The sequence below is a fragment of the Equus quagga genome, chromosome 7 (genome assembly GCF_021613505.1).
Source record: "Equus quagga isolate Etosha38 chromosome 7, UCLA_HA_Equagga_1.0, whole genome shotgun sequence".
Taxonomy (NCBI): Eukaryota; Metazoa; Chordata; class Mammalia; order Perissodactyla; family Equidae; genus Equus; species Equus quagga.
The window spans coordinates 84,561,013-84,586,064 of record NC_060273.1 but is presented as its reverse complement, the minus strand read 5'-3'; the positions used below and the strand labels follow the sequence as shown (position 1 = coordinate 84,586,064).

The 25,052-nt window shown below is 35.3% G+C and overlaps 1 protein-coding gene across 4 annotated transcripts in view; it reads right to left on the bottom strand.

Annotated features, from left to right (window-relative positions):
- Positions 1-25,052, bottom strand: part of AFF4 (ALF transcription elongation factor 4) — a 92,840-nt gene that overhangs the window by 28,604 nt on the left and 39,184 nt on the right. For all 4 annotated transcript variants that reach the window (XM_046667642.1, XM_046667641.1, XM_046667644.1 and 1 more), the window contains one exon: positions 3,536-3,572. In XM_046667642.1, the coding sequence (XP_046523598.1) occupies positions 3,536-3,572 (37 nt within the window). The remainder of the gene's footprint in view (positions 1-3,535; positions 3,573-25,052) is intronic.

The following is a 25,052-nucleotide window of genomic DNA, read 5'->3' as shown; positions in this document are numbered from 1 at the left end:
AACAAATGTCCATGAAGAGGGGACTAGTTAAATAAGTTATGGTACTTTCATACAATATAGGCATACCTCAGAGATATTCCTGGTTCAATTCCAGACCACCGCAATGAAGCGAATATCGCAATGAAGCCACGGGAATTTTTTGGTTTCCCAGTGCATATAAAAGTTATGTTTAAATTGTATTGTAGTCTATTAAGTGTGCAACATTATGTCTAAAAAAATGTACATACCTTAATTAAAAAATACTTTATTTTTTAAAAAAATGCTAACCATCAACTGAGCCTTCAGTGAGTCATCTTTTTGCTGGTGGAGGGTCTTGCCTCGATGTTGATGGCTGCTGACTGATCATGGTGGTGGCTGCTGAAGGCTGGGGTGGCTGCGGCAACTTCTTAAAATAAGACAACAATGAAATTTGCTGCAGAGATAGACTCTTCCTTTCAAGGATGATTTCTCTGTAGCATGTGATTCTGTCTGATAGCATTTTACCCACAGTAGAACTTCTTTCATGATTGGAGTCAATCCTCTCAAACCCTACTGCTGCTTTATCAACTAAGTTTATGTCATATTCTAAATCCTTTGTTGTCACCTCAACAACCTTCATAGCATCTTCACCAGGAGTATATTTCATCTCAAGAAACGACTTTCCAGTCATCCATAAGAAGCAACTCCTCATCCTCCTAAGCCTTGTTACAGTTTTGTCATGAGACTGCAGCAATTCAGTCACATCTTCAGGTTCCACTTCTAATTCTAGTTCTCTACTATTTCCACCACATCTGCAGTTACTTCCTCCACTGAAGTCTTGAACTTCTCAAAGTCATCCATGAGGGTTGGAATCAACTTCTTCTAAACTCCTGTTAATGTTGATATTTTGACCTCTTCCTATAAATCATGAACGTTCTTAATAACAACTAGAATAGAGAGTCCTTTACAGGTTTTCAATCTACTTTGCCCAGATCCATCAGAGGAATCTCTATCTATGGCAGCTATAGCCTTATTATTTCTTAAATAATAAGACTTGAAAGTCAAAATGACTCTTTGATCTACGGGCTGCAGAATGGACGTTGTGTTAGCAGGCATGAAAACAACATTCAACTTGTTGTACGTCTCCATCAGAGCCCTTGGGTGACCACCAGGTGCATGATCAATGAGCAGTAATATTTTGAAAGGAATGTTTTCTTCTGAGCAGTAGGTGTCAACAGTGGGCTTAAAATATTTAGTAAATCACATGGTAAACAGATGTGCTGTCATCCAGGCTTTGTTGTTCCATTTATGGAGCACAGGCAGAGTAGATTTAGCATCATTCTTAGGGGCCCTAGGATTTTCTGAATGGTAAATGAGGATTGGCTTCAACTTAAAGTCACCAGCTGCATCAGCCCCTAACAAGAGAGTCAGCCTGTCCCTTGAAGCTTTGAAGCCAGGCATTGACTTCTCCTCTCTAGCTACGAAAGTCCTAGATGGCATCTTCTTCCAATATAAGGCTGTTTCATCTACATGGAAAATCTGCTGTTTAGTGTAGCTGCCTGCATGAATGATCTTAGCTAGATCTTCTGGATAACCTGCTGCAGCTTCTACACGAGCACTTGCTGCTTCCCACTGCACCTTTATGTTATGGAGATGGCTGCTTTCCTTAAATCTCATGAACCAACCTCTGCTAGCTTCAAACTTTTCTTCTGCAGATTCCTCACCTCTCTCAGCCTTCACAGAATTGAAGAAGAGTTAGGGCCCTGCTCTGGATTAGGCTTTGCCTTAAAGGAATGTTGTGGCCGGTTTGATCTTCTATTCAGACCACTAGAACTTGCTCCATACCAGCAACAAGGCTGTTTCACGTTCTCATCACTCATATGTTCACTGGAGTAGCACTTTTAATTTCTTTCAAGAACTTTTCCTTTGTATTCACAACTTGGCTAATTGTTTAGGGCAAGAGGCCTAGCTTTTAACATGCCTTCCTCATTTCAACATGCCTTAATCATTTCCAGTTTTTGATTTAGAGTGAGAGATATGTGACTCTTCCCTTCATTGAACGCTCAGAGGGCAGTGTCGGGTTATTAATTGGCCTAATGTCACTATTGCTGTATCTCAGGGAATAGGGAGGCCCAAGGAGGAGAGAGATGGGGGGATAGCAGGTCAGTGGAGCAGTCAGAGCACACACAACTTTTATTGATTAAGTTGGCCATCTTACATGCGTGTGATTCATGGTGCCCCAAAACAATGACAATAGTAACAACAAAGATCACTGATCACAGATCACCATAACAAACATAAAAATAACAAAGTTTTGAAATATTGTGAGAATTACCAAAATGTGACATAGAGACACAAAGTAAGTAAATGCCGTTGGAAAAATGGCACTGATACACTTGCTCGACACACGGTTGCCACAAACCTTCAATTTGTAAAAAGTGCATTATCTGCGAAGTACAATAAAATGAGGTTAACCTGTATAACACAATTTTAATATTAAAAAGAGCCAGAGCTTTATACTGACATAAAAACAGCTCTAAAATAAATTAAGTGTAATAAAGACTAGTTGCAGCTTATGATCACATTTGCCAATAGTTAGTCGTGAGGAGAGAGAATGAGGGGAAAGGGGTAGAAGTAAGGATGACAGTCTTAAAAGATTTTAAGAGAGAAAATGTAAACTTTCTGGCCTATAGCTAGCTATTTCCTGCATATCAACAATGTTGGGTCCCTTTTTCTTGTAACTACAGCTTTAAGGCAGAACTAAGAAATGGATATATAGATAAAGTTTGTTAACATTAAGAGGGATATTCTTCTAGTTTTGCCTTTGCTTTAAGATCACTAAAGACAAGGGACTAAGGATCAGAAAGTTCCACATTTTTATCTCTCAAAATAGCTTACTGGTTACTACCAGCCTAAATCTATCTTATTTAAGAAGTTATTACTCTTAATAAACAGAACACTGTTTTGTCACAGAGCTATATGGGGAAGCCCAGACCTTTGCAAAGTTTCCTGACCTTACCACTATCAATTCACACAGCCATGATCTCTTGGGACCACCCTTGAATCTCCTAAGGCTATCTTCTGCTCGAGTTCTTCTGAGAGGCCAACTGAGTAGAGGTGGAGGGGACTTGTGTAGCACACAGCAGACTTTCTTCCCAGACCAAACGACCCAGGAAAAATAAATAAATATTGATATAGGAAGAGAAGAGTCAGAGTAAGCTACAATAACTCCTTCCTGCCTGGAGTTTTACCATCATTGAACCAAGTATCTTCATGAAGGAGACGGAAAAATAGAATGGCTCTTGGGTTTACGAGGTGCCCATCAAACTGAATTCATAAACTTTGAACTATTAGTTCAAAAACTCAATAAAAATAGTTAATTTTGATCTCCAATGATCTATAATTCTTCATTTTTAAGTATACCAAGATTCAGTTCAACCCATTACTAATCATCAGATCCTAAATACTGGGATAAGACATGCAAAAAAATTATTACAGCAATATACGATGTGACCATGAAAAACGAATGCTCAATAAACAGCTTAATTTGAAAACCAAGATGAAAAGACATACTCACTTTGTTCCCCAGGGCCAAAACTGGACTGCTGAGATTCCTAAGAAAAAAGTACATAATTTTATATAGTGACATTAAGAGAAAAAGATTCATTAGTAAAAAATGCTTCAAATTAAACTATTTAGTTCTAGCTAATTCAATGAAAGATCCTACTGAGTTCCTAAAAAGGCATATAAGAAAAAACACTGAAAGAATTTAATTATCCCATCAGATTAGCCTCAGCAATTTTGTGGTCAATAACAGACCTTCCCAGAGCTTAATACAAAAAGCATCAAGCTACCTAATACTAATTTCTTTATCTTTCATTTATTTTCAGTAGCATCCATGGTACTCATATCCTAATTGAGAACCCTGGGAAAGCAAGTGATTTCAATTCAAGATTCTTGGTCTTAAGAAAAATTTTAATTAAAAAAAAGTAATACTGAGAACCATATACTAGGGTGAAAACAGCTGTACAACCTATATAAGACCCCAAATGTATCATTTTTATGTACCAAAAAAATTCTACATGGTTATTCCCATGTCATTTTACTCCCTTCCTCTCTCTGCTCCCAATGTCTTAGGATTAGCAACTTGAAGAAGAGATTGGCATATACTTCTTTGTAAGCCCTATACCAGCACAGTACCTGGCACTCCGGAAGCACCAGGAAAAAGGAACCTAAAATGTCACCGTCAGTAATAGAAACACAGCTTTACAAACTCAACTTTCACGATCAGAACAGCAGTTTCATGTGTGCAATTGTGCATTTTTCTAGGTTATGTTTGTGGTAGATGAAGTAGTACTAAAATTACATAAATATCCCTAAAAGCCTACTTACAAATAAGCACAATCTTCCTTTAATGACAGAATTATCTGTGAAAGAGGAAACCCAAACAGTATGAAAAGTAAAATATAGTTTTGCTGTTAAAAAAAAGTTGTAAACCTACATCTGTGGTCTACTGGTTTTCAACAAGGGTGCCAAGACCATCCAACGGGAAAGAATAGGCTTTTCAACAAATGGTGGTGGGACAACTGAATAGCCATAAGCAAAAGAATGAAGGTGGATGCTTATCTCAGACAATATAAAAAAATCAACTCGGAATGGATCAAAGACCTAAACATAAGAGCTAAAACTACAAAACTCTTAGAAGAAAATGTAGTGCCAAATCTTAATAGCTTTGGATTTGGCAAAGAATTCTTACATATGACACTAAAAGCACAAGGCACAAATGAAACAAATAGATAAAACTGGACTTCATCAAAATTAAGAATTTTTGTGCTTCAAAGGACACCATCAAGAAAGTGAATAAACAACCCATAGAATGGGGAGAAAATATTTGGAAATCACATATCTCATAAGAGACTGGTATCTACAATACATAAAGAGCCCTTACAACTCAATGATAAAAAGATAAATAACTCAATGAAAAAATGCGCAAAGGATCTGAACAGACATTTCTCCAAGCAAGATACACAAATGGCCAATAAGCACATGAAAAGATGTTTGGCATCATTTGTCATCAGGAAAAATGCAAATCAAACCCACAATGAGATACCACACCCACTAGGATGAGTCGGATCAAAAAAAGAGAAAACAGCAAGTGTTGACAAGGCTGTGGGAAAAACGGAAGCCTAACGAGAATGCAAAATGGTATAGCTAGCTGCTCTGGAAAATATTCTGGCAGTTCTTAAATGATTAAACAAACAGTTACCATATGACTCAGCAATTCTACTCCCAAGTATAAAATCAAGAGAAATGAAAATATATATCCACATGAAAACTTGCACACAAAATGTTTATAGCAGCAATAATAGCCAAAAGCTTGAAACAACCCAAATGTCCATCAGCTGATGAATATATAAACAAAACATGATATATAGTCATACAATGAAATATTTGGCCATAAAAATGAATGAAGTACTGATACATGCGACAACTTGGAAGAACTTTGAAAATATTATGCTAAGTGAAAAAATCCATTTGCAAAAGACTACATATGGTATGATTCCATTCACAAGCAATGTCCAGAAAAGGGAACTCTATAGAAACAGAGTAGATTAGCAGCTGTGTAGGTCTGAGACAGGGAAAGAGCGTTATAGTAAAGAGCAGGGAGCTTCTTTTTGAGGTGATGAAAATGCTCTAAAGTTGACTGTAGTGATGGTTGCACTATATATATATATACACACACACACACACACAAAACCATTTAATTGTACACTTTAAGTGAGTAAATTGCATAGTATGTGAATTATGTCTCAATGAAGCCATAAAAAAAGCCCTGTAAATACAGCAGTGGCCAAGAGGTGAATTGTGTTAAAAATGAAAAGAATCATCCATCCCCTTGAACTGCTAATTGTCTTATACACATCTACCTGGTAAATGGCCTAAAAGTTAATGGGCCAAGTTTTTGAGTAATACTGACTCCTTTCCCTCACTTCTGACAATAGTCAGCTGATCACCAAATCCTACTGGATTCTGTCTCCAAAACAGCTACTAAAGGCAACACCATCTCCTCTCCATCTACACTGCAAAGACTTCAGGTCCTCACCTGTCTTCACCTACAATGGCCACCCTAATGAATCTTCCTGGCTCTAGTCTCTCTCCTTCACTCCTTCACTCAACTATAGCCTCTAGATGACCTTTCTAAAACCCAAGTCTTAGTATATATTTCTGCTCTGATTTTTATTATTTCTCTCCTTCTGCTGACTTTGTAAAACCCAAGTCTTAGTATGTGTCATCATTACTCTCCAATTTTTCATAGAGGCTCCCAGTGTAGGCTCTTTGTTTTTCCTAGGGACGAAACCCAAAGTCTTTGACATGACATTCACTCATATATCTAAGTACTGGAAAAATAGAATGATAAGCAAAAACAGACAAGGGCCTTGTCCTCATGGAGCTTAACACCTATCTGAATAGTGTTGATGATTATCTTTGCAGCTACTCATGCAAATAAAGGTAAAATGGCAATTGTGATAAGCGCAATGAAGGGCAAATACATACACAGTATTATATAAGAACTTATAATTGTGTTTATGTGTGCATGAGAGAGAGAGGGAGGGAGAGGGAGAGAGAGATCTGGCCAGGAAGATGAGTAAAGGCTTCTCTGAGTAAGCACCATTCAGGTTGAGATTTAAAGGATATGTAGGAAGTAAACTGAAAAGAAAGGGAAAGGTTAAGTTTTCAGCATAGAGAGAACTGCATGTGTAAAGGTCAGAAAGATAGGATAGGAACACAGCTAGTAGAAACAACTTAAAGGCAGCCCATGGGAGGAAAAAGCACAGAAGGAAGAAATGCACAGTGGTGAAAAATAAGACTCAAGACCCGAGAAGCTAGATCATACAGCTCACAGACTTTATAGACCATATTAAAGATGTGTGTGTGTGCAGTGTACTAAGCAGAAGAATTATACAACCACATCTGCATATTGTGAAGATCAACCCTGGCTATTAAAGGAGAATAGCTTTGAGAAAACTAGAATGGAAGTAAAAAGACATCTGTTAGGAGATTATTGCACTGGTTCAAGTAGGAAATGACTACAACTTAAACAATTTGGCCCCTCAGCTTTTCTGATCATGCACTCCCCATCACTAAGAAATTTTTGCATTTTTATCTCCAAAATATGTGTATTGTATGCACTATTATTTCAATAATATATATAAGATCAAAATACTGAAATTTTAAAGGGTTAAGATAAAATGAAATAAATAATATTTTAGAGTAAGTTTTAAATTATATTTATTAATGGCAACAACACTTTTCTTACACACACACACACACATATAGTACTTCAAAGGTTTGACACTAAATTGGCTTATTTTGATGTCTGGTTTCATTAGATATCACCAAGACACAGCTATATAAACAGAAGAGGTGTTATACTTAGCAAATCATGATACCAAATTTTCAATCCTATACTTTAGTTATGCAAAGGTTTCTACTGAAATTGAGCTAGTAGATTTCCAGTGTTCACTGATATAAATCATTTTTTTCAGGAAAATAAATTAAAAGGTTGCGTTTTAATATTTTTAGCAAGTAGGTTCAAAACCCACTGAACTAAGAAAATTCTGCTTCCCAATCTTCAAAGTTTGCACATATGACAGTCATCACAGTTTTTGTCAACAATAAAAAATACATAATGATGACATTATTTTTTAAATGGTGTTTTCCTAGCATGAGGCAGTTAGTTACTTTTTCATTCATTGTTAAAACATCATATTTACCCTGAGAGCACAAGGGGTTTCATTTATTACGTTTTTAAAAATATGCTATGAAAAGATGAGCATATCTGGGGTTTGTGTATGAGAGAAGGGAGAGAGGAAAAGAAAGGGGAGTAGAGAGTGGCGTGAAAGAGGGAGAGAGAAAGGGAAGGAGGGAGGGAAGGAGGTGTCCAGCTCATTTTGAAGAGAGAACTCTTATGTCATGAAACAAACAACCAGACAACTTCTATTTAGTCTAAACGATATTAGGGAGTGCCACACAGGTTCTCCAAGAAAGAAGAAGGCAGGCGGGAGGAAGAGAAATTATTTATACTTCAAGAGTTATCTTCTCTCTGCTATATCTTTCCTTGAGAGGTGCTTAAAAAAGTAGCTCTTCAATTATTTTATCACTGAAAAAGAAGCTAACAAATATCATAAATTGAGACTACCAGAAGCACCTGCACTTTCATCCATCTATATATAGCTAACTTTGTACACTTCACGATTTCTTCTAATATTTGATTTTTGAAACTTCAACTTTGCTTTCTAAGCCTATTGCAATAGTGTTTCCTGACAAAGGAACACATTTTAGTATGTTCTCTCTGTACTGGATTCCAGTCATTTTCACTGTAACAGAAAGACCAAGTTTTTGGACAAAGGTATAGAAGACTGAGAGAAACCTCAAAAGAGGTTTTTAATAAAATTTTATGAAACTTGATATACGTTTAAGGACTGAATTGAATACCACATAACTCAAAATTTCACTGAGTATGAATTATAATGCTTTCATAGTTTCATAGTTGTTATCTTAAGGCACATTACGCAGATAAAGCAAAGTTAACGACAGAAAGGCATATTCAAACTATTGTTGATAATCTGGATTTTTTTTCCTTTTTCTGCTCATGGCATCCTGTTTCTACTTTGTACTGTGGCAGATAAAGAGCTCATACTAGAAGAAGGAAAATCTCAGTTTGACAACTTTCTTGTTTGCTCAGAAATGCATTTTAGTGCATTTTCATTCAGTAGTTTCAGTGCAGGTATATCTTTTAAGCCACTTGTGCATTAGTGAAGATTAGTTGAATTAAAACCAGTTAATATAATCTGTAAATCATCTTAACCAAGCACACCTAAAACTGTAATATGCCACAGCTAGGAAGAGCAAACAAATGAGAGCAAGTCTATCAACTTGCCCGTACTGAGAAGACCTCAACCTCTCTTGGGTATCTCACATGCCAGAGGTAAAATGTGACCATCTCTCATTCAGATCAAGAAAAGCAACACTTATTTGATCTTTATTTTTTTAAGACTGAAAAGTAAATAAATTGAGATTTTTAGAACTAAAAAATAAAAGTAAAGTTTTCATTTTTCACTCCATTTTCCAATGCATATAACACTGGGACATATGCTTTCCACTTTGAAGACTTACCACTGTGGTAACATTAAAGATGGAGAAAAATGAATGGAATTAAAACAGATTAAAGGAGGTAACATCATTAGGACTTGATGATAGTTTACGGAGTGTAACGGAGAGGGAAGTGCCAAACATAACTCCTATCAAGTTTTTCTAGCTTCACTAAGATAGGAACAGTAGAAGAGGACCATGCTTGTTTTCTCTTTGCTTTTTGGTTGAAAACTAGCAGGGAGAATCATGAGTTCTCCCCAGAAGATATCTCAAAGGCACCTGAAACTCAACATCCAAGAAGTATCAAGTATATAGCTGGATATATGTACCTGGAATTAAAAAATGGTCTGGAATTTAGATAAAAATTTATATTAAGATAAAAATCTGGGGCCAGCCCAGTGGTGAAGTTCACAGGCTACACTTTCACAGTCCAGGGTTCACAGCTTCAGATCCCAGGGCAGACCTACACACCACTCATCAAGCCATGCTGTGGTGGTGTCCCACATACAAAATAGAGGAAGACTGGCACAGACGTTAGCTCAGGGCCAATCTTCCTCACCAAAAAAAAAAAGAAAAGAAAAAAGAAAAATCTGTGCAATATCTGGGTAAAGAATAAAGCACAAAGAGATAACAACTTAGGTCTAAGCATGATGCATACAACTGCACATCCATTTAAACATGAACATGTGATTCTTTTTTCTTTCTTTTGTACTATGTCATTTCCACAACCAACTGTTTGGTACACTGAGGCAAAACATATTTCTTCTTTTGTATTCTCTTGTAGTACCCAGCACAATGCCTGGAAAACTTACTTTTAATGGGTAAAGGCAGAGATAGAGGAGAAAAAGAAGCAGCCAGAGAAACAAAGTAAATCTGGATGAGCAACGTATAGTGGGAGACAAGGAAGAAGTAGGTTAAAACAATTCAACGCTCATGAGAAGTCCAATGAAGATAAAAAACGAAAAACATTCACTGGATTTGCCAAAATGGGCCATTGGTGATCTTTGTGCAAATAGTTCCGATGAAGTATTAAGGGTAGAAGCACGATCAGATTGGACTGATGAGTGAATAAAGTTAATAATATAGACAGCAAATATGAACCACTCTTTAATTGAAGTTTAACTCTAAAGAGAAGTGGCTAAAGATTAAGATGGAACAGAGGGGTCTTTTTGTTGTGCTGTTTTTAAATGGGACAGATCAAGGATGTTTAAGCAAATGATATGGATTCACTAAATTGGCTCTCCAAATATGTTCCTAAACTTATAGGTCTCATATACAAATATGTTCCTAAACTTCTCAGTCACTGCTAATCATTTGCAAAGTGCTCTTTCAGACCTGCCAGTGGGGGTGATAAAAATAAAAGACGGTAAAAATGAAGAGTGCATTACTGAGTTGTGGAACAACTTCAAAAGGACTAAGATACATGTAATTGGAGTCCCTGGAACAGAGGACTAAAAGGGAGGAGGAAGTACAGAAAAACATGAAGAAATAATAGCAAAATTTTTCCAGATGTGATGAAAACTATAAACTTCCAAGAAGCTAAAAAAAACCCCAAGTACAAGAAAGATGAAGAGAACCACACCAAGATACATCATAACTGAACAGTTTAAAATCAGTGATAAAGACAAAAAGAATCTTAACAGCAGCCAGAAGAAAAAACAAAAACAAAAACATTACATACAAAGAAAGAAAAAACGACAATAAATTACACATCAAAAACAATGCAAGCCAGAAGAAAGTGAAGCAAAATCTTCCACCTAGAATTCTAAATCCAGAGAAAATACCTTAAAAAAAAGTGAAATAAAAACTAATTGCAGACATACAAAAGCTGAAAGCATTCATCACCAGCAGGCAAGCACTAGAAGTAATGTTAAGCCAAGTCCTTCAAGTAGAAGGACAATGATACCAGATAGGAATCTGGGTGAATACAAAGAAATGAACAGCAAAGAAAATGGTAACTATATGGGGAAATACAAAAGTCTTTTTTCTTATTATTTACATCTCTTTAAAAGATGACAGAGGGCCAGCCCTGGTGGCCTAGTGGTTAAGTTCGGCGCACTCCACTTCAGTGGCCCAGGTTCAGTTTCTGAGTGCAGACCTATACCACTTGTCAGTGGCCATGCTGTGGTTGCGCCTCACATGCAGGGAGAGAAGGACTGGCAACAGATGTTGGCTCAAGGTGAATCTCCCCCCCCCCCCCCCCCCCCCACCAAAAGAAAAAAAAAAAGATGATAGACTATTTAAACAAAACATAGTAACAATATTGTGTGGTTTATATCTTACAGGGACATAAAATGCATGGAACAACAGAACAAATGCTGGGAAGGGAGAAATGCAAGCATAATGGTGAAAAGTTCTTATATAACAGAAAAGAATAGTATAATATCACCTTAAGACAGACTTTGGTAAGTTAAAGATATATTCTACAAACTCTGGAGCAAACATTAAATAACAACAGTTATAGCTAATAAGCCAAAAATGAAATGTAATAATAAAAAAATCCGAATTAATCCAAAAGAAGGCCCCCAAAAAAGACCAGGTGGGACAAATGGATATCAAAAAGCAAGATGGTAGATTTAAGCCAAGCCATATCAATAACCACATTAAATATAAATGGTCTAAATGCCCCAATAAAAGAGCAGAGAGTGTCGGACTGGATAAACAAAAAAGCAAGATAAAATTATATGCTACCTACAACAAACGAATTTTAAATATAAGGACACAGATAGGTTAAAAGTAAAGGATGGAGAAAAGTATACAATACTTACACTAATTAAAAGAAAGCCAGAATGGTTATGTTAAGATGAAAGTAAATTTTATAGCAAAGAATATTATCAGGATTAAAAGAGGTCATTTCATAATGATAAGGGGGTCAATTCATCTATAGCTGATAACAAGCCCAAATGTTTATGAATTCAAAAACAGAGCTTGAAAAAGCATGAAGAAATGAACAAGCAAAGACAAATTCAAAACTATTGTTGGAGGTTAACTATAACTCTCAATAACTGATAGAACAAGTAGAATTAAAATGAGTAAGAACACAGCAAACTTGAATAATACTATAAACCAACTTGATCCAGTTGACATTTACAAGACACTTTACTCAACAAGAGCAGAATATACACATTCCTTTCAACTGTACGTGAAATATTTACCAAAAGAGACAATATTCTGGGCCATGAAATATGTTAATAAATGTAAAAGGATTCAAGTCATACAAAGTATGCTCTCTAACCACAATGGAATTAAACCACAAATCAATAACAGAAAATACGTGGAAAATCTCCAAATATTTGGAAACTAAATGACACTTCAAAATAACCCACAGAAGAAGAAATCAAAAAAGAAATCAGAAGGTATTTTGAAGCGAATAAAAATGAGAACACAATATATATCAAAAATTGTGGAATACAGATAAACCATTATTTAGAGGGAAATTTATAGCACTAGAAGTCTATATCAGAAAGTGAGAATGATCTCAAATCAATGACCTTAGTTTCCACTTGCATTTTTTTAAAAAAAGAGCAAATTAAACAACAAAAAAAGCAGAACATAAAGTAATAAAGATCAGAATGGAAATCAATGCAATAAAAAAGAAAAATAATGGAGAGGAAAAAAAAAGCAGTTTTTTAAAAAGATCAATAAAATTGACAAACCTCTAGGCAGAGGAAAAAGAGAGAGAAGTAACAAATTACCAATAAGAATAATAAGAGACCTAGCATCATAACAGACATAAAAAGCACAATAAGGAATATTATCAAAAACTTTATACTAATAATATTGACAATTTTCACAATCAGTAGACAAAACGGACAAATTCCTCAAAAGATACAAACTACCAAAGCACATTCAAGGAGAAAGAGATAACATGTATTAAGCCCTGTATCTATTAAATAAATTTAATTTCACTTGAAAACCATCCTATAAAGAAAGTTGAACACCCAAAGGGCTTCACTGGTGAATTTTAACAAACATTTAAGGAAGAAATAATACCAATTCTACATAAATTATTCCAGAACACGGAGGAGAAGGGAGTTAAGCCCCGCCTCATTCTAGGGGGCCAGCATTACTCTGACACCAAAACCAGGCAAAGATATTACAAGAAAAAAAAATTACAGACTAATATCCATCAAGAATATAGAAGTAAAAATTCTAAAAAGAAGAAAATGTTTTTAAAAATCAAATTCAACACTATATAAAGTAGATGATACACAATGACCAAATTGAGTTCTTATCAGCAATGTAATATTGATTAAAAATTAACCAATGTAATTCACCAAATTACAGAGCAAAAAAAAAGGGAAAACCCTGTTATTATACCAACAAAGAAAACCTTCAACAAAATCCAAAATTCATTCTTGATAAGAACTCTCAGGCAACTGGAATAGAGGGGAACTTCCCCAACTTAATAAATGACATCTAGAAAAATCCCATGGCTAACATCATACTTGATGATCAAAGACTGAATACTTTACCCTCTATGATCACAAATAAGGCAAGAACATCTACTCTCACCACTTCCATTCAACATATTAGAGGTTCTAGCCAGTGCAATAAAGCAAGAATAAGAAATGAGGCATCCAGTTTAACATTAAAGTTGTAACACTCTTTATTAACAAACGACATGATTATCTAATTAGAAAAACTATGGTATCTACAAAAATGCTACTAAAATTAAATAAATTTACCAAGGTTGCAAGATAAAAGATAAAATTACAAATCAAATGTGTCTCTATAAACTAGCAAGGAAAAGTCAGATACTGAAATTTTCTAACAAAATACCATTTATAATAGCATTAAAAAAATGAAATACTGATCTTCTACATCAAACTTAAAAGGATCTTTTTGAATACCATGTCTTCTCAGACAAGGGAAACAAAAGAAGAAATAAACAAGTGAGACTTCATCAGACTAAAGAGTTGCTGTGAGGCAAATAAAACTAGGATCAAAAAAAAAAGACACCCCACCAACTGGAAGAAAATATTTGCAACCATATATCCAACAAACAGTTAATCTCCATAATATATAAAGAACTCACAAAACTGAACAACAGAAAAACAAACAGCCCAATCAAAAAATGGGCAGAGGATATGAGCAGACATTTTTCCAAAGAAGATATACAGATGGCCAATGGGCACATGAAAAGATGTTCAACATCACTAATCATGAGGGAAGTGCAAATCAAAGCTACACTAAGATACCACCTTACATCTGTTAAAATGGCTATAACCACTAAGACTAAAAATAACAAATGTTGGAGAGGGTGTGGAGAAAAGGGAACCCTCATACACTGCTGGTGGGAATGCAAACTGGTGCAGCCCCTATGGAAAACCGCATAGAGATTCCTCAAAAAACTAAAAATAGAAATACCATATGACCCAGCTATCCTACTACTAAGTATCTATCCAAACAACTTGACAGCAACAATCCAAAGTTACCTATGTACCCCTAACGTTCATTGCAGCATTATTCACAATAGCCAAGACATGGAAGCAATCCAAGTGCCCATCAACTGGTGATTGGATGAAGAAGATGTGGTATATATATATATATATATGTACAATGGAACACTACTCAGCCATAAAAAAAGACAAAATCATCCTGTTTGCAACAACATGGATGGACCTGGAGGGTATTATGTTAAGTGAAATAAGCCAGACCAAGAAAGACAAACACCATATGATTTCACTCATATGTGGAAGATAAAAAAACACACAGACAAAAAGAACAGTCAGTGGTTACCAGGGGAAGGGGACTGGGGGTGGGCACAGGGGGTGAAGGGGAACACTTTTATGGTGACAGACAAGAAATAATGTACAACTGAAATTCACAGTGATGCAAACTATTATGAACTCAATTAAAAGAAAAATGAAATACTTAGAGATACCTCTGACAAAAGATGTGTAAGACCTAGACATTAAAAACTACAAAACAATGTAGAGAAATTAAATTATACCTAAATAGAGAAGACAAGTGCTCGTGGGTCAGAAGACTTAATACGGTTAAGATGTTAATTCTCTCCAAATTGATCCATCGATTCAGTGCAATCTCTATCAAAATCACAGAAAGCTTTTATGGTGAAATTGACAAGCTGACTGTAAAATTCACATGAAAATGCAAAGGACCAAGAAAAACCAAAACAATTTTGAAAAATAAGAATATAATTGGAGGATTTACATTACTGTGGTTATACAATAATTTTTTTTTCTTTTTTTTCCCCTATATAATAATTTTTGATGTCAGATAATCAAGACAGGGTAGTACTGGCACCATGACAGACAGAGATTAATGAAACAACATAGTCAGACATGCACCATACCTATGGTAAACTGCAAGTGCTAAGGCAACTGAGTGTAGAGAGAAGAGCTTTTTTAACAAATAAGGCTGCAATTGGATATGCGCATACAAAAAAATGAACTTTGAACCATTATCTTGTCATCACATAAAAAAATTAACTTAAAATGGATCACAGACCTAAATGTAAAACCTAGAACTTTAAGAAGTCTAGGAAAAAACACAGGAGAATTTGGATTAGGCAAAGATTTCTTAGACACCAAAAACATGATCTGTAAAAGAAAAAACTGACAAATTAGATTTCATCAATATTAGCAACTTCTGCTCTTTGAAAGACACTGTTAAAGAGAATGAAAAAAGATAAGCTGTAGACCAGGAAAAAACTTTGCAAATCACATATCTGATAATGAACTTGCATCCAGAAAATGTAAACAACTCTCAAAACTCAATAAGAAGAGCACAACAATCTAATGAAAAGATGGGCAAAAGATTCAAACAGACATGGCACCAAAGTAGATACACAAATGGCGAGTAAGTACATGAAAAGATGCTGAAGATCATTAGTCACCAGAGGAATGAAAATTAAGATCCCAATGAGGCACCCCTACACAACTGCTCGAAGGGCTAAAATTGAAAAAGACTGACCATTCCAAGCGTTGGTAAGGATGTGGACCAACTAGAACTCTCAGATATTGCTGGTAGGAATATAAAATGGTTCAACCACTTTGGAAAACAGTATCAGTTTTTTTTAAAAAGTTAAATATACACCTACCATATACCAAACCACTTCACTCAAAGGTATTTACTGAAGAGCAATAAAAGTATATGCCCATACAAAGACTTGTACACAAATATTCGCAACAGCTTTTTTTAAAAAATTATTTTACTGAGGTCATAATAGTTTATAAGATTGTGAAATTTCAGTTGTACATTATTATTTGTCAGTCACCATATATATGTGCCCCTTTACCCCTTATGCACACCCCCATCCCTCTTCCCCTCTGGTAACCATTAATCTGTTCTCTTTGTCCATGTGTTTGTTTATCTTCCACATATGAGTGAAATTATGTGGTGTCTGTCTTTCTCTGTCTGGCTTATTTCACTTAACATAATACCCTCAAAGTCCATCCATGTTGTTGCAAACAGGACGACTGTGTCTTTTCTACAACTAAGTAGTATTTCATTGTGTGGAATCTTTATCCATTCATCAGTTCATCAGTTGATGGGCACTTGGGTTGCTTCCACGTCTTGCCTATTGTGAATAATGCTGCAATGAACATAGGAGTGCATCAGTCTCTTTGAATTGTTAATTTCAAGTTCTTAGGATAAATACCCAATAGTGGGATACCTTGGTCGTATGGTATTTCTATTTTTAGTTTTTTGAGAAATCTCCATACTGTTTCCCATAGTGGCTTCACCGGTTTGCATTCCCACCAGCAGTGTATGTGGGTTCCCTTTTCTCCACATCTTCTCCAACATTTGTTATTTTTTGTCTTGGTGATTATAGCCATTCTAACATGTGATTTCTCATTGTAGTTTTGATTTGCATTTCCCTAATGGTTAATGATACAAAACATCTTTTCATGTACCTAATGGCCATCTGTGTATATCTTCTTTGGAAAAATGTCTGCTCATATCCTCTGCCCATTTTTTGATTGGGTTGTTTGTTTTTCTGTTGTTGAGTTGTATGAGTTCTTTATATATTTTGGAGAGTAACCCCTTGTTGGATATATGGTGGCAAATATTTTCTCCCAGTTGGTGGGTTGTCTTTTTGTTTTGTTCATGGTTTCTTTTGCGTTGCAGAAGCTCTTTAGTCTGACAAAGTCCCATTTATTTGTTTTCTTTTGTTTCCTTTGCCCTAGTAGACTTGGTATTCGAAAAGATGCTTCTAAGACTGATGTCACAGAGTGTACTGAACATATTTTCTTCTAGGAGTTTTATGGTTTCACGTCTTACCTTCAAGTCTTTAATTCATTTTTAATTAATTTTTGTGTATGGTGAAAGGTAATGGCCTACTTTCATTCTTTTGCATGTGGCTGTCCAGTTTTCCCAACACCATTTATTGAAGAGACATCTGTTTCTCTGTTGTATGGTCTTGGCTCCTTTGCTGAAGATTAGCTATCCATAGATGTGTGGTTTTATTTCTGGGCTTTTAATTCTGTTCCATTGATCTGTGTGTCTGTTTTTGTACCAGTACCATGCTGTTTTGATTACTATAGTTCTGTAGTATATTTTGAAGTCAGGGATTGTGATTCCTCCAGCTTTGTTCTTCTTTCTCAGGATTGTTTTTGTTGCCCCATATGACTTTTAGGATCCTCTGTTGTATTTCTGTGAAGAATGTCATTGGGATTCTGATTGGGATTGCACTGAATCTGTAGATTGCTTTAGGTAGTATGGACTTTTTTTTTTAAGCTTTTATTTTTCCTTCTTCTCCCCAAAGCCCCCCAGTACGTAGTTGTATATTGTAGTTGTGGTCCCTCTGGTTGTGCTGTGTGGGATGCCACCTCAGCATGGCCTGAGGAGCGGTGCTAGGTCCACACCCAGGATTTGAACGGTGAAACCCTGGGCTGCTGAAGCAGAGCGCGCGAACTTACCACTTGGCCATGGGGCCAGGCCCTGAACATTTTAACTATGTTTATTCTTCCAATCCAAGTGCATGGAATATCTTTCCATTTCCTTAGGTCATCATCAATTTCTTTCAATAATGTCTTATAGTTTTCATTGTATAGGTCTTTCACCTCCTTGGTTAAATTTATTCCTAGATATTTTATTCTTTTTGTTGCGACTGTATATGGGACTGTACTCTTGAGTTCTCTTTCTGTTAGTTCATTACTAGAGTACAGAAAGTCAACTGATTTTCGTAAGCTGATTTTGTACCCTGCAGCTTTGCTGTAGTTGTTGATTATTTCTAATAGTTTTCCAATCAATTCTTTAGGGTTTTCTATATATAAAATCATGTCATCTGCAAACAGTGAGTTTCACTGATTAATTGCTTATTTGCATATCTTTTATTTCTTTTTCCTACCTAATTGCTTTGGCCAAACCCTCCAGTACTATGTTGAATAAGAGTGGCAAGAGCGGGCACCCTGTCTTCTTCCTGTTTCAGAGGGATGGCTTTCAGTTTTTCACCATTGAGTATGATGTTGACTGTGGGTGTGTCATATATGACCTTTATTATGTTGAGGTACTCTCCTTCTATACCTATCTTATTGAGAGTTTTCATCATAAATGGATGTTGGATTTTGTCAAATGTTTTCTCTGCATCTACTGAGATGCTCCTGTGGTTTTTATTCCTCATTTTGTTAATGTGTATCACATAGATTGACTTGCAGATGTTGAACCATCCCTGCGTCCCTGATGTAAATCCCACTTGATCATGGTGTGTGATCCTTTTAATGCATTGCTGTATTCGGTTTGCCAATATTTTGTTGAGGATTTTTGAATCTGTTTTCATTAGTGATGTTGGCCTCTAATTTTCCTTCTTTGTGTTGTCCTTGTCTGGCTTTGGGATCAGGGTGATCTTAGCCTCGTGGAATGAGTTAGGAAGTGTTCTATCTTCAATTTTTTAGAATAGTTAGAGGACAGGTATTAACTCTTCTTTAAATGTTTGGTAGAATTTTCCAGAGAAGCCAGTTATTTTTGATGCTTTCCTTCCCTTGATCTTCAATGTTATAATTGTTTGCTAACTGTTCTGATAGAGAGCTCAGAGCAGCTTTATTTTTAATAGCTAAAAACTAGAAACAATCCTTTGGGTTCATCAATTGGTGAATGGATAAACAAACTGTGGTATAATCATAAAACTGAATAGTACTTAGCAATAAAAAAAACGATTTATACAGGCAATAATATGAAAGAATCTCAGAATAATTGTGTTGAGTGAAAGAAACCAGAACCAAAAAAAAAAGAGTATAGTATCATTCTATTTATATAGAATTCTCAAAAGTGCCAACTAATCTATACTGACAGAAATCAGATTAGTGGTTGCCTCGGGATGGGAGGGGCAGATGGCAGAAGGAAAACAGCATTATAAAGAATCATAAAGAAACATTTGGGGGTGACTGATATGTTAATTATATTGATTGTGGTGATGGTTTCACAGGTATACACATGTCAAAATGTCAAATTTTAAATAGGTGCCATTTATTGAATTTCAATTAGTCCTCAATAAAGCTATTTAAAAGAAGATACTTGATTTTTTAAAATAAAAGACAAAATAACGTATTGTGAGGTTTATAACATATAGATAATTAACACATGGTAAAAGCAGAGGGAATAGAAGGAGGGGAATGAAGTTATACTGTTGTAAGGCAATTAAGCTATATATAAAATGATGTATTAGTTTAAAATAATTGTGATATGTAATACTGTAAGCCTAGAGCAACCACACACACACACACACAAAACAGGTCTGGAAGACTCCTACTTCCTGATTTCAAAACTTACTACAAAGCTACAGTAATCAAGACAGTGTGCTACTGACATAAGGATAGACAGATCAGTAAAAGAGAACTGAAAGCCCACAAAAATACATTCACATTTATGGTCAACTGATTTTCCACAGGGATGCCAAGATACAAGATAATTCAATGAGGAAAGAATAGTCTTTTCAAGAAATGATGCAGGGACAACTGGAATATGCACACGTAAAAGAATGAAGTTGGACCCCTATCTCACATCAAATACAAAAATTAACTCCAAATGGATCAGAGACCTAAACATAAGGTTTAAAACTATAAAACTCTTAGGAGAAAACACAGGTCTAAATCCTTGTTACTTTGGATTGTGCAATGGTTTCTTAGATATCACACCAAAAGTACAAACAATAACAAAAATAGATAAATCAGCCTTCATCAAAATTAAAATTTCTGTGCTTTAAAGAACACCATCAAAAAAGCAAAAAGACACCCCACAGAATAAGAGAAAATTTTTGCAAATCATATATCTGATACAGGATTGTACTATACAACATATAAAGAACTCCTATATCTTAATGATAAGAACACAAATAATCCAATTTAAAAATCAGCAAACTATCTGAATGGATATTTCTCCAAATAAGATATACAAAAGCCAACAAGTCCATGAAAAGATTCTCAGCACATTAGCCATAAGAGAAATGGATATCAAAACCACAATGACGTACCATTTCACACCCATTAAAATAACTATAATCAAAAAGAAAGATAACAACAAATTGGCCAAGATGTGGAGAAATTGGAACTGCAATACACTGCTGGTAGAAATGTAAAAGGAACGGCCACTTGGAAAAATCATCAGGTAGTTCCTCAAAAGATTAAACAAGGACTTATCATGTGACTCAGCAATCCCACTACTAGGATATAACCAAGAGAATTGAAAACATGTCTACACAAACACTTCTATGCTAATCTTTTCAGCAACATTTCTTACAATAGCCCAAAACTGAAAACAATCCAAATGCCAAATCAACTAAAGAACAGATAGACAAAATGTGATATATCCATACAATAGAATATATTCGGCCATAAAAAGGGATGAAGTACTGATACATGCTACAACATAGATGAGCCTTGAAAACAGCATGCCAAGTGAAAGATCCAGTCACAAAAGACCACATATTGTATGATTCTATTTATATGAAATGTCCAGAATAGGCAAATCTATAGAGATACAATGTAGATTGTGGTTGCTTAGGGGCTACGGGAAAGGAGCAGGGGAAGAGGTTGGAGGATATAGAATGGTGACTGCTAAAGGGTACAGGGTTTCTTTATGGGGTGATGAAAATGTTCTAAAATATTGTGGTGATAGGGGCTGGCCCCGTGGCCGAGTGGTTAAGTTCGCGCGCTCCGCTGCAGGCGGCCCAGTGTTTCGTTGGTTCGAATCCTGGACGCGGACATGGCACTGCTCATCAGACCACGCTGAGGCAGCGTCCCACATGCCACAACTAGAAGGACCCACAATGAAGAATATACAACTATGTACCGGGGGGCTTTGGGGAGAAAAAGGAAAAAAATAAAATCTTAAAATAAATAAATAAATAAATAAATAAAATATTGTGGTGATAGTTGCACAACTCTGAATATACTAAAAACCAGAGAATTGTACATTTTAAATGGATGAACTGTATGGTATGTATATTATATCTCAATAAAACCTTTACCCCCAAAAAGTAGGGATTTGCCAAAATTACAAATTTATGTCCAAAATCTTCTGATAAACTCAAGCCTTAATTTTACAATTAAAAAAGGAGGTATAGCTATTACATAATACAAGAGATAAAATATTAAAAAATAATTATTTAATCTAAAAGAATCTCAAGAAAGGAGACAAAGAAAGAAAGAATCAATGGGACAAACAGAAAACAAACAGCAAATCCGCACATTTAAACCCTACAATATCAATGATTACATTGAAAGGAAATGGCTTAAACACTCCAAGAGTGCCAATCTCAATTAGAGATTGGCAGACTAAGTAAAAAAGCAAGACCCACTTATACACTGCCTGTAAGAAATCCACTTTAAATACAAAGGCATAGATAGATTAACAATAAAAAAATAGAAAATGTTAAACCATGCTAAGAATAAATTAAGAGAGAGCTGGAGTGCCTACATGAATATCAGATAAAGTAGACTTGAATATGAGACGAGTGGACTTCAGAACAAGCATTAATACCAGATGTAAAGAGGGAGATCTCATAATGAAAAAATGAGATCAATTCATCAGAAACATAACAATCCTAAACGTGTGTGTACCTAACAACAAAGCTCCAAACTACACGAACCAAAAGTAGACAAAACTGAAAAAAGATACAAACAAATCCACAAATCCAGATGTAGGTGTCAACACTCTCAGTAATTGAACAAGTAGACAGAATGTCACTAAAAATATAGATGACTTAACTGCTCTCAACCAACTCGAACTAATGATATATATGGAACACACAGTGTCTAGTGGACATGAAACAGTCCCCAAGAGATCAGATACTAGGCCACAAAATATTTGAATAAATTTAAAAGGACTGAAATTATACAGCATATATTCTCTGACAAGAACATAAATTAGAAATGAATAACAAAATAATATTGGGGAAATCCTCAAATATTTGAAAATAAAACTGCATACTTCTAAATCACCCATAGGTCAAAGGAGAAGTCACATAGGAAATTAGGAAATATTTTGCACTGCATGATAATAAAACACAATATATCACAACTTGTGAGATACACCTTAAGCAGGGCTCAGAAGGAAATTGGTAGTTTTAAATACTTAAAACAAGAAATGTTTACAATTTATGATCTAAGCTTCTACCTTAAGAAGTTAGAAGAAAAGCAAACAAAATTCACAATAAGTAGAAAGAAAGGAATAATCATAATAAAGCAAAAATCAAAGAAATAGAAAAGAGAAAAGAACTAAAACATGGTTCTTGGAAATGAGCAATAAAACAATAAACTTTTAGCTAGAATGATCAAGGAAAACAAAGAAAGAGAGAAAATACAAAATCACCAACATCAGGGGAAAAGGCGTCACTATAGATCCTACAGACATTAAAAGAAGAACTATGTATTATAAATAACTCTAGGCCAAAAAACTTGACTACTCAGATGACATGAACAAACTACCAAGTCTGACACAGGAAGGAAGAGAAAATCTAAGTAGCTCCATAACTAATAAGGAAATTGAATTTGTAATTGAAAACTTTTCAATAAAGAATGGGCCCAGATGGCTTCACTGTTAGATTATAGTAAACATTCAAGGAAGAACTAATACAAATCATCCACAAACTACTTCAGAAAATAGCGATGAAGGGGACACTTCCTTGCTCCTTTTAAGACGCCAGCGCTACCCTGATACCAAAACCAAACACATTATAAGAAAACTATCAACAACCTCTAAACCTGCCACCACCACCACACACACACACACACACACACACACACACACACACACACACGGCAAAGGATTTGAACTGACACTTCAAAAAAGAAGAATGGCCAATAAGCTCATGAAAAGAGGCTCAACATCATTAGCTATCAGGGAAACACAAATTAAAACTAAAATGAGACACCTCTACATGCCCAGTAAAATGCCTAAAACTAAATAGACTGACAATACCAAATGTAGGCAACAATGAAGAACAAACGAAACTATCATACGTTGCTGGTGGATGGGAATGGGCTGAGGTAGGGGTGTGATACAACCACTTTGGAAAATAGTTTTCAGTTTAGTATCAATTTAACATGCGTTCAACATATGACCCAGCAATTGTACTTTTTACCATATGACCCAGCATTTACCCACCAGAAAAGAAAACATTAAGTCTACACAAAGACTTGTAAGTGGCTTTATTCTTAATAGCCCAAATCTGGAAACAACCCAAACATTTATCAACAGGTGAACAGATAAACAGATTTTGGCATTTTCATACAACTGAAATAAAAAAGAACTCAGGAACAAAAAGGAACAATTACCAACACATTCAAGAACTAGGAAGAATTCCAAAAGCGTATGCTGAGCAAAACAAGGTAGATACATACACAAAAGAAGCATACATTGTATGCATCCCATTTACATGATATTCTAGAAAAAAAAAAACCATCTATAATGACATAAAACAGATCAGGTAATTGTGTGGGGCCAGTGGTACGGGTGAGGTGAACTGCAAAGGATCATGAGGGAACTTTTGGGGGTGATGGAAATGTTCTAATTCTTGAATACGGTGATGGTTACACAGGTGTAGACATCTATCAAAACTCAAACTGTACATTAAATATGTGTGCATTTTTTAATGTGTAAAGTTGATTTAAAAAGTAAAAGAGTGGTAAAGCACACATACAGGCATAAAGTTGTCTCTCTATACTCTAACTGGGAGATATATTTGTGGTATGTAGAATAAATTACTAGAATCCAGAATTCAAACACACCACCACAAAACAAAAGAAAGAAATCCTCCTAAAACTCATTAGGTGAAAGATGCAACCCAAAGGGCAGAGGAAGCAGGCAAATTCATCCACATAGAAATCAAACGAATGACAAATGTGTAAAGATGATGAACTTCACTGGCAATACAGGAAATGGAATACCATTTTTCACTCAAAAGACTGCTGCTTAAAATAACAAATGGTGGCATGATGGTGTGCACATGAGGAATAACAGGGAATACAAGTGAAGTATTGACTAGTACCAGCACTATGGTGGGAATTTGAGGGTATAAATTAAGAATATACTCTCCGTACTCAGCAATTCTACTTCTTGATTTTACCCAAAAGAAACTCGTATGCACACAAGAAGGCCTGAACAAAGATATCCACTAAAGTAATATTTATAGAAATGAAAACTTGGCAACAACTTAAATACCAAAGGGAAACAGCTAAATAAACTAAGATACATTTATGCTATAGATGGAATTAAAAGAAATGAAATACCTCTATATGTAATATATTATCTATATATAATAATATGGAAAGGTCTCTAAGATCTATTGCTGAGTGATTAAAAATACAGAACAACATATCTGTGCAGAAATAAAATAAATGAAAAAATGCTTGTATGTAATGATTACATATATATGCATGTAAACGCATATGAAAAGACTCGCAAAGGTATGTACAAAAGTAGCTCTGCTAAGATGGAGGAGGCAGAACTGAGGGAGGCTACATAGGGGTCCTGGT